General features: G+C 48.3%; 1 protein-coding gene across 1 annotated transcript in view; it reads left to right on the top strand.

Annotated features, from left to right (window-relative positions):
* The first annotated feature begins 10,985 nt into the window (after nucleotides 1-10,985).
* Nucleotides 10,986-11,340, top strand: part of Tmem238 (transmembrane protein 238) — a 1,173-nt gene continuing 818 nt past the window's right edge. The window contains exon 1 of the mRNA XM_013011206.1: nucleotides 10,986-11,336. Coding sequence (XP_012866660.1) covers nucleotides 10,986-11,336 — 351 coding nt within the window. The remainder of the gene's footprint in view (nucleotides 11,337-11,340) is intronic.

Genomic DNA, 11,340 nt, shown 5'->3' with positions numbered 1-11,340 from the left:
TCTGGGCTTGGCTAAGGACACTGTCCTGGGTCCCCAGGAAACCATAGCCCATTTTTGATACTCTGTGTCCTTGTTAAACTCTATGCAAGCCCACTCCAAAATCCAGTCCCTTTGCCATTCTTCACTGGGAGTGCAGAGCCCTCCCAGCATACTTTGGGCTAAACAGCCGCCTGAAATCACCTCCAGGCCTTGGTCTCCTTAAGCCAACCTCATGGTCGGCCGTCCAGCATGGCTTGAGGTATTATTGGCTCTCTGTGTAAACCCAGAAAAGGCCTTATCTCTCCCCCTATTCTCTCTCTTCCAGGCAGAAGGCTCTTCACCATTTGACCAACTCCACCCTCCACCTAAAAGTGTTCAGCACAAGGTAACCAGCTGCGGTTTGTGGTGGAGGCCTCTTGACCCAGCCCCGGGGACTTTAGGACTCCCCACTTCTTGTCTGTGGGGTCCCCAGAGACTCCAGGAGTCTCTCACACTTTGCTGACCCCCTGCCCCCGACACACACACATACCCTTTAATTAGGACTTTGGGGGATGACCTCTCCTAATTATTGGGATCCATCCATTTGCCTTCCCAAAGCCTCAAGGATGCCCAAAGAGGTAGGGGGCAGGTGACTCTAGTCCTACCAAATTTTCCAGATTGTCTCCCAGAGACATCCCATTGGCTTGCCTGCAGTCTAATATGGAGACTCTCGGGCTGACTGATTGACAGTCAAAGAAAACGGACTCGTTTGTCTACTGAATTCTGGCCTCACTATCATGTCTGCTCGTCCAGTTCTGTCCACCAAGTCCTCTGACCTCTACTCCAGAGGCCCACCCTCCCCCACTAGCCTGCCTTGCTCAGTAAGTCCTTCACCATAAGCCTTCCAACTATTTCTTCTGAAACGGGATCTTTCCTTACCTTGTAGCAATTGCCATCTCCCCCCTCCCTCCTCTCCCTCCCTCCCTCTCTCTCTCTCTCTTACTGATGACCTCCAGACCTCTAGGCTCCCTCTTAAAGGCTAGCTGTCCTGAATCAGAGGTTCCATAAGCCCAAGTCTTTGCCACATCCTTTATCCCTCCTCTCTGCAGCTGGTCTGGATTCTCTTAAGTGAAAACTTGTCTGCTCCAAGCACGGGACTAGTTAGATAGCATACTCATCATTTTTGCCTTCAAGACTTGCACACAAACCCATTCCTTTTCTCTTGCCTCAGTCTACTCCCTTGAAAGTCTGGTTTCTTAATGTATCCCTTAAGGTAAGACTCCTCTACGTGGTGGCTCTAGCACCTCTGAAGAAAATCCTCCTTCCCTCAATTCTCTGCAAGTCTTGAGGATTGACACTTACCTAGTCAGGGATAAAGGTCACAAGATGGGATTTCATGTGACCTCCAAGCTTTTGCCAAAATTATTCTAAAGGTTTTCTGTTCTTGTTATCAATGTTCATCTAAGCATAGAGATTCTGTTGATGTCTGTTGGTTGTTGGCTAAATCTTACGTTTTGCCTTGTATTCCGTTTTGTATGGTCTGTTTTTCCAGCATTGACCATGTGGTTCTATCGTAACAGTAGGCAAAAATGTCTCCTGCCATTTTGCCACTGGAATTCCAAAAAACGTATGGCCGATTTTCAGTTAAAAACAAACAAAAAAAAAAAAACCTAAGCATGCCTTAAAAGTTTTGTACAGACATGTGTGTGTGTGTGTGTTCCATACAGCTTTGGACAAACTCCAGAAGGTTCAAGGATGTAGCAGATGGCCTGAATATATCTATGAGTAAAGTTGGTAAATTATCTGAGAAGCCACATTGGAGAGGTCTAATCTTGGAGTCTTTATTAGAGCACTAGCAGTGTGCAGGCAGCCAGTTGTTACAAAGGCCTGCAGCCCACAAATATACTTCACGCTGTTAGGAAACAGGCCAGAGAGGAAAGAAAGAACAAAAACAATACCAACAGACCAATTCAGCTCCAGTGCAGAGCTGAACAAGGACACCGCGGTGACTGGAGAAGAGACAAGACACAGGCTGAGAACACGGAGACAAGTGGTGTGGAGTAATGGCGCCTACTTTGTTGGGGTCTACATAGATAAGGGCAGGGCAGGGGGCAGGGTCACAGGAAATTCCCAGTTCCAGGCATTGGATTGACAGGTCCAGTAACCTATCAGTCAAGTGCCTGGCCCATCTCCAGGGATCCAGGCACACCCATCACCTGAGGAGGAGGGGGGTTTCACCTTCTCCCTTAGAAGACAAGAAGCCAGACCTTAAATGGACATACTCAGGTACTTGCAGAACTTTTCCATCTAGGGAAGATAGGCCTTAACCTTCCATATAGGGTATGCTTAGAGGCTACTCAGAGGTCGGTGATTCAGGACATTTAAGGAGTTAATCAATGCAGAATCAGAAAACTTTCCTAAGGCTGTGACACCTGCCTTTTGCAGAAGCAGAGCCCTCCAAGCTCACCTTGAGCTAACATCTGCATTCAATGAATGGCCTCTCTCACCTCTAGACTTTCAGCACTGAGTGGAGAATTTCCTGCCCCCAACAAGATACACCAGGATGGCCGCAAGAAATTACTTAGACTCTGCCTCCTGAGCTTAGTAGTAATACAGTTGGCTGGGATTTACATTAAAAACTAGCATCTTGGCTGGGAAGGTGGCTCAGTGGTAGAGTGCTTGCCTCACATGCATGAGGCCCTGGGTTCGATTCCTCAGCACCACATAAACAGAAAACTGGAAGTGGCGCTGTGGCTCAAGTGGTAGAGCGCCTGCCTTGAGCTGAAGAGCTCAGGGACAGTGCCTAGGCCCAGGGTTCATGCCCACAAAACAAACAAACCAACCCTAGCATCTCATTCTTTATGTCCCATCTATGAAAGTAATTGTTTGTGTAAACCAAAGTTCACTTGAAGTGTTTGTTTATGTCAAGGTCCTTCTAAATGAGCACCTTTTAACTCAAATGCCTTTTCTCCCTGTTTAACATGTAAACTGCCTTGGATATAGGGCTATAAGGACATGATTCTGGCATTCTTTGTTGTAGTCACAAAGGCTTACAAGGTCTTCACCTCAATTAGTATCTTAAAGTGTTATATGCAATTAAGAATAACTATTTCTATTTGATCCCCTTGTTGCTTTAATTGGAAATAAAAAGGATTTTTGGTGGCAAAGACTCCTTTGATCTGAGGATTGTAGTTCAAAGCCAGCCAGGGCAGAAGAATCCTTCAGAAAAATCCTCAATTAACCAGCCAGGCTAGAAGCATGGCTAAATAACCAGCAAAATGTTGGATGTGGTTCTATGGCTCAAAATGGAAGAGTGCTAGCTTTGAACAGAAGTGCTCAGGAACAGTGGTCAGGCCTTGAGTTCAAACCCCATGACTGACAAAAGAGATAACAAATGGGAAAAGCCATCCCAGCAATGAGCACCTAGACCCCCGGGACAAATGCTAGTCCTGGCATAGAGGGGATTGTATCACATCCTAACTGGAGTTGCCCTTTCCAAATTAACTAGAATCAGGAGATCAAAAGAAAATAATGACCATCCAATTAGTCAATGCCCATTTAATGCCATCTAATGTCCATACCTGTCTACCTCCTAACTGGACTAGAACTTACATTCTTACCTTTGTTACCTGCTAGTTACAGGAAATAATCAAGGCCTCTTACCAGGCGCTTACCTACTCCAATCCAGACCTAGCTTCTGACTGCTTTGGGCTCCAGCTCCAAATGGAACTTTTCTAACTGGTGGCCAGGGTGTGTTTTCTTTGTCAAGTTTCTCTTCAACAGGATAACAGCCCTCCACAGGATACCACCTGGGAACAAATCAAGGCCATCCTAGAACTACAGACAACTGGAGGCTTTGCTTACACTGCCCTGCCCAGCACAGATCTGGACCCTGAAGACCCCAGCCCTGTGGGGCACATGGGCAGCAAAGATGGTGCAGGGAGGAAGTTGAGTGGGCAGAGCCCGAGTTGTTTACGTTAAAATCTGATTGGATACCACGATCAGGCGAAGTGATGTCAGTGCGTGGACAGCTCGTGGACAGCAGGGAAAGTATAGAAAGCTTAGGCGCATGATAGGGTGACCTCTACAGTGATTGGTTGGTTCCTCTTCCTCCCCTTTTATGCCGCGTGGTTTTTTGCTTTAAACAGTGCTTGCTGTGTGGTAATAAACGAGTTCCTGCTTGGCTTGACTGCCCGCGGCATCTGACTGTCTCTGAGGCTAAGATCTTCCGCAAGATGGACGAAGACCTCACACAGCCCCCATGTCATGAGGAAAAGACCACGACACCCCTCAACTTTTTATAGTCTTTCAGGGTTTCACGTGATGGCAATCTGTTTTGTTCTCATAGCTCCAAGTTGCTCCCCTCTCAGCCCAATCTATGAAGGACTTGCCTCTCCTCTCTTGGCCCAATCTTTCCATGTATTTAAAAATGGAATATGAAGGGAGGATTCCTGCCTTATTCCCCCAGGTCAAGCAAGACACCAGATGTGTCTGAACAGGCTTGACCACATGCCTGTCCTCAGGCAGGTTATTCCTAGCTAGGCCTGGCCAAGGACACGGCCGTTGGCCCCAGGAGACCATAGCCCATTTTTGATTCTCTTGCTTCCTTGTTAAGAGCAATATAAGCCCATCCCCAATCTAATGCCTCACACAACCTCAAACCTGCGGGGAGATCTATGTCCCTCATGGTTCCTCAATAAGCAATCCTTGCCTGTTGATGATCAAATCTAGCCTATTTCTAACAGCTCAAGTGGTAGAGTGCTAGCCTTGAGCAAAAGCAGCTCAGGAACAGTGCCCAGGCCCTGAGTTCAAGCCCCAGGACTGGCCAAAAAAAAAAAAGGGTGAGGGCATTAGAACCCAGTGTGGGAGGGACCACCTGTAATTCCAGCACTGAACTCAGGAGGCTGAAGCAGGAGGATGAGCCACCAGAGGCCAGCTTGGGTGACACAGTGAACCCCATCTTCCAGAAAGGAGCAGGGAGCAGCTTGGATACCCTACTCCCTCTGCCCCGGGTCTGCCCTGCTAGAGGGCACCCAGCCTGAGTGTAGATCATACCTCCACCTCAGACCTTCCTTCACCGCACACGATGCATATTGAAGTGGGGAGGCTGAGAAAAAGTAATTTCCTGCAGCCATCCTGTGTCTCTAGCTGGGAGGGAGGGAATTCTCCACCCAGTGCTGAAAAGCCCAGAGGTGAAAGAGGCCATTCATTGAATGCAGATACCTAGCTCAAGGTGAGTTAGGAGGGCTTGGCTTCTGAGAAATGCATTTGTGATCACCTTAGGAGAGCTTTGCAGATCGAGAATGCTCTGATTCTACATTGATCAGCTCCCCACAATCACCAGCCTCTGAGTAGCCTCTAAACAGACCCTACACGGAAGGTTGAGGCTTATCTTCCTTAGATGGAAAAGTTCTGCAGGTACCTGAATATGTGTTTAAGGTCTGGCATTTTGTGGGGGGGGGGGGGGAGGTGAGCCTGGATCCCTGGAGATAGGGGCGGGCCCTTGACTGATAGGTTACTGGACCTGTCACTTCCATGCCTGGGACTGGAAATTTTTTGTGACCCTGACCCCTGCCCTGACCCTATTTGGACCCGGATGAGCCACATCAAGTGTCTCGGTGTTCACGTCTTTGTCCTGGCTCCTCTCTGGTCATCACGTGTCCCAATTCAGCTCTCCACTGGAGCTTGGTTTGTTGGTATTGTGTTTGTTTTTTCTTTCCTCTTTGGCCTGTTTTCTAACAGTGTGAAGTGCATTTGTGGGCTGCAGGCCTTTGTAACAACTGGCTGCCTGCACACTGCTGTGTGATATTCTATCTTTCAAAATGTGGCTTCTCTGCTAATTTACTTTACACAAGTGTGTCCCTGTATTGGGGCCTGAACTCAGGGTCTTGCAGTCTTTGCTTCCATTTCCACTCTAGGTTGTCCCTCTACACGTGAGCGACACCACAACTTCTGGCTTTCAATACTAGTTAATTGGAGACAAGCATCTCCTGGATTTGTCTGCCTGGGCTGGCTTTGAACCAAATTTTTTTTCAACCACTCCCAGGGCCTGACCGCTGACCCTGAGCTTCTTTTGTTCAAGGCTAGCACTCCTACCACTTGAGCCACAGCACCCCCTCTGGCCTTTTCTATGTATGTAATACTGAGGACCTGAACCCAGGGCTTCATGCATGTGAGGCAAGCAGTCTACCACTAAACCACATTCTCAGCCTTGAACCACAATTTTTATACTTCAGCCTCCTGAGTAGCTGGGATGACAGATGTGAGCCATCAGCGCCCCGCCCTGCCTACCTCTTTTTATAGAAAGCTGCAGAGACTCAGACACATGAAGAACCAGGGAGTAGGTCAAGCAAGACTAGAACCTTCCAAATGGCTTTAGGCACTTCCTGCTTCCTGCACAAAAGATGCCAGGTTTTGGAGTTGGAGGCGGGGCTCCATTGGAAGAACTCTAATCAATGAGCAAAAGTGGCAGGTCCTGAGTTCAAGTCCTAGTCCTGAACCTGAAAAAAAAAAAGGGAAAGAAAAATGCAAGGCTTTGTCACTCCTGGGCCACACTTGGAAGCCACATTTCCCTGTGAGAGGGTAAGCTCCTCACCAACAACCTCCCCCCCCCCCCCCACAAAATCTGCTGTTTTCTCCCTGTGAGTCCAGACTTGCTGTGCCCGGTCCTCAGCCAGAGCTCAAGAAAAGCTAGATAGAACAGGAGGTTCAGGTTGCAGAGCGCATGCGTGACGTGCCCCAATGTGGCATACGGCAGGTAGGCAGCACTGGAACATCTGCACAGGATGCTGGGACACCAGGACTGGCACCCAGGGTGTTGGCAAGCCCCTGTGGATGGCAGACTGGCAGATCAGAGGGAAATGCAGGCAGGGAGCTCGCTGCTCATCCTTTCTTGCCAGGACTATGAGTCAGTCAAGTCCCGCCAAGAGGCGAGCATCCCTTAGTTGAAGCTTTCTCTCTGATGGTCCCTATCCTGAGAAATAATGCTACTACTTCCACTCCAAGGCTGCCCTGCACTGACTCTGCCCTCTGGCCACGGTGGACGCAGACCTGTTCCAGCTGACCTCTGCCTGCTCGCTCACTCTCTGAATCGCTGAGCTGCGGCCATATCAGCCTGCCTTCCTATCCCAAAGAGCCAACTCCTCCTTCTCTCAAAAGTAGACAGAAGCTGGGGTTAGGTGGTTCAAGTCTATAATCCTCACTATTCACGAGGCTGAGATCTGAGGATCTTGGTTCCAAGCCAACCCAGTAACCCTTGTGTGTGTGTGTGTGTGTGTGTCCTTAATTTGTAACAGACCCTTACAAGGTGTAAATGGTAAATCCTCCTTTGCAACCAGAGCTCACTGTTGACGATGAGATTTTGGGACATGTAAGAAGGAGTATGATTCCCACAATACAATGTGAGGGTTAGTAAACTCACACCGGTTGGCTCTGAGAATAAAGTTGAGGTAAAAAGCAAAAACGAAAAACAAAACAAAACGAAGCCAGCTCAGCAGGAGACTCATCTCCAATGAGCCACCAAAAAAAAAAAAAAAAACCAAAAAGCAGAAAACGGAAGTGAAACTGTGATTCAAGTGGTAGAGTGTCAGTCTTAAGTGAAAAAAGCTAAGGGACAGTGCCCAGGCGCGCACGTGCGCACACACACACACACACACACACACACAGAGTCGATAGAAAAAGCTGGGCAGAGTGCACACCTCTGTCATCCAGCCATTGGAAGGCTAGAGGCCTGTAAGTTAGAGGACAGCGTGAACTCCATAGCAAGTTTCAGGTAAGCCTGAGTTACAAGGCCAGACCTTGTCTAAATGAAACAAAACAGTAGACAGACTGAGGCAAGAATAGATGGAAGCACTGACTACTTTTAGCTTGAGCTTTGTCTTTCCTTCTAGTCTCCATCTGTGCCTATCCTTGGGGTTGTTTGGAATATCATCCATTAGTAACAGAAAGCCACTTGTGGACAGCTTTCTCCCACTTGCTGATGGGGAGAATAAAGCTTGGAGAGGCAAAGGAAACTCTCCAGGTCATAGGGAGACTAAGTGGCAGAGCAGAATCTAAATTCTAGGCCTACTGGATTCTAGAAATTACTATCTCAAGGACTTGAGAGATACAAGGAATCCCAGCCCAAACTAGCTGACTTCTATGAATCTGAAGAAAAAGTGGCAACAGCTCGCCACCTAGTGGTATCCTGTGGTATAACTGGTTGGTGTTGCCTGGTGGTCAATGTCAGCTTGCTAGAGAAAAATCCCACATTTGACCTGTGCTTCTATGCTAAACTTTTGATTATAAGCCAAAGTCTCCCCAATATTTACTGTGACAAATATCAAGCCTCTAAATTAGCAGACAGAATAATAAATACCTGCTCAAATTTCAAATTCTTTCCCCGTTGACATTTTGCCACATTTACTTTGTCTCATCTTTTTACAATTTTAACTGGACAGACTATTTAAGAGTAGTTTTCAAGGGCTGGGAAGGTGGCTCAGTGCTTGCCTCTCATGCATGAGGCCCTGGGTTCAATTCCTCAGCACCACATAGCAGAAAAAGCCGGAAGTGCAGCTGTGGCTCAAGTGGTAGACTGCTACCCTGGGGCTGAAGAGCTGAGGGACAGCACCCAGGCCCAGAGTTCAGGCCCAAAGACCAACAACACAACAACAAAAAAGTAGTTTTCAGCCTGTACTCATAGCTACTGGGGAGGCTGAGGCAGAAGAATCGCAAGTGTGAGGCCAGTTTGGACAATACAAGAAGATTCTGTTTCAAAAATAAATCAGTAGGGCTGGGAATGTGGCTCAATGGTAGAGTGCTATGCCCAGCAGGCATGAAGCCCTGGGTTCAATTCTGCTAGACCCCATAATGACTATTATTCCTAAGTTGCCTACAAGGAAAATAATGTATCCTGTGGATTTAGCATATAACTTCTGCTTTCCAATTTTAGACTGCATTCCAAAATGTACTGGTTTTATAATACTTTAAGTATTTGCTATCAAGGAAAATAAATATTCTAGGAAGATGAGCCATTTTTTACCTTGTGGCAACAAGTATGTCTGCTCATACCTCAGGAGAAAACAGGCCAGGTTTAGAAATTATGTTAAGAGGGGCTGGGAAGGTGGCTTAGTGGTAGAGTGCTTGCCTTGCCTTGCATGCATGAGGCCCTCGGTTCGATTCCTCAGCACCACAAGAGGGGCTGAGGTTCAAGAGGTAGAGCGCTAATCTACAGCTGAAGAGCTGAGGGACAGCACCCAGGCCCAAAGTTCAAGCTCCACAACTGAAAAAAAAAAAGAAAAAAGAAAAGAAAGAAAGAAAAGAAAAAGATGATGCTGGAGATACAGCTCAGTGGTATGGTATTTGCACTTAATTTTGTCTATGCTGAATTTTGTTGTTGTTGTTTTTTGTTTTTTTTTTTTGGTCCGGTCGTGGGGCCTGAACTGTGGGCCTGGGTGCTGTCCCTCAGCTCTTCAGCTCAAGGCTAGCACTCTACCACTTGAGCCACAGCGCCACTTCCGGCTTTTTTCTTTTTGCTTATGTGGTGCTGAGGAATCGAACCCAGGGCCTCAAGCATGCAAGGCAAGTGCTCTACTGCTGAGCCACCTTCCCAGTCCCGTCTATGCTGAATTGGAACTCAATATCCTCCCTCTTTTGCCTGAAGAACAGCTGGGATTGCAGTTGTGGGGTTAGCCATGCCCCTGGTAACTTTACTATAAGCCCACATCTAGCCTAAAATGTATGAGGATTTTCTAAAAATAAAATTGTACCTTTAAGCAACTGAGGAACCAATGTGTGGGTACTTGGTTATAGTTTCCCATCCATATTGTCCACAAAATGTCAGGTTTTATGTAGTTTTGTGTGTTTTTTTTTTAAAGGTACAAGGGGTTGAATGCAGGGGCTCAGCTTGCTTGTTTGCAGTAGGCATTCTACCACTTGAGACACACTTCCAGCCTGGCTTGTTCGTGCACTGGAAATGGAATCTCTAGGCCTTTTCTGTCCTGGCTGGACTCCAACCAAGATCCTCCAGAAACCAGCCTCTTAATAGCTAGGATTACAGGCATGAGCTACGCTGCCAGGATGACACACACTTTTACTTTCTTAGGTTTGCAATGAACTCATTTTTTAAAAATTTAATTTTCAGCTTCCTGTATTTGTGTGTATGAGTTCTTGGGCTTGAACTGAGGGCCTGGGCGCTGACCCTGAGCTTTTTTTGCTCAAGGTTAGCATTCTACCACTTGAGCCATAGCTCCACTTCTGGGTTTTTTAGTAATTCATCGAGATGAGCGTCTGGCGCTACACCACTGCCACGGTTTTCCCATTTCTGACACATTCATTTCTCGTACTAAATTTAGAGTATCAGGAAACATAGGTCCACTTTTAATCTAGTAGTAATTGTCCAATGTTTTGGTTTTAGGTATTAAGAGAAAATAAGAAGCTGGGCACTGGTGTCTCATGCCCGTAATCCTGGCTATTCAGGAGGCTGAGATCTGAGGATGGAGGTCCAACTAAGCAACAAAAGGCTCCAGGGGTGGAATGCTAACTTTGCACAGAAGTGCAGGAACAGCAACCAGTCCCTAAGTCCAAGCCCCAGGACCATAAACACACAAACAAAACACCAGATATGGAAGAAAGGGGAAAGGCCGGGTATCCTCACGGACCCCACCAGGGGCTCAGAGTGGGCTCAAAGCCATCGCTATGAGTGGGGACGGAGAAAAGAACACGAACACAACCCTCCTCAACTTTGAAGACCAGAGATGTTGGGATGTAGCTCAGTGGCATCCTGGGTTCGATCCCCAGTACACCCCCCCCAAAAAAAAAAGACAAGAAATAGTCTAAAAAAAGACAACAACAAACAAACTCAAACGAGAGACAGCCCCTCCGTTCGGGTCCGGAATCTGGAGATGTAAATCCCACCACCCAGAAAGCATCTCAGGGACCGAGCTGGGACTCCCGCCCCGGGACCCGCGCCTGCGCGCCAGGTTTTCCTCCCACGCTCCGAAGCAGCGGCTACCCAACTTCCGGCCTCGGCCACGCCCCCTCGCGTTGCCATGGAGACCGAGCGGCCCAAGCCCGCCGGTGGCGACGCCGACGGAGCGGGTCCTCTCCGTCCGACTGCGGGGCGGCGTCCGGGGGCCGCAGCCATGGAGTTCTCCAAAAAGAGCGTGGAGGCGGCGGGGAAGCGTTCGGGGCTGGGCCGCTGCCGGCATTTCTTCTGGCTGGGGGTGGCCTTCGACACGGTGGGCGCCACGGTGCTGCTGACGGGCGTGTTCGCCGACCTGCTGTTCTACGACGTGCTGCTCTACCTGGGCGCCATCATCCTCTTCATCAGCCTGCTGTGGTGGATCTCCTGGTACACCGGCAACATCGAGCTGCTGCCCGACGACGACGACGACGACGCCGCCG

Source organism: Dipodomys ordii, unplaced genomic scaffold, assembly GCF_000151885.1.
Source record: "Dipodomys ordii isolate 6190 unplaced genomic scaffold, Dord_2.0 Scaffold14, whole genome shotgun sequence".
In the NCBI taxonomy this organism is placed as follows: domain Eukaryota; kingdom Metazoa; phylum Chordata; class Mammalia; order Rodentia; family Heteromyidae; genus Dipodomys; species Dipodomys ordii.
Note: the sequence above shows the minus strand (reverse complement) of the source record. Positions and strands in the feature narration are given on the sequence as shown.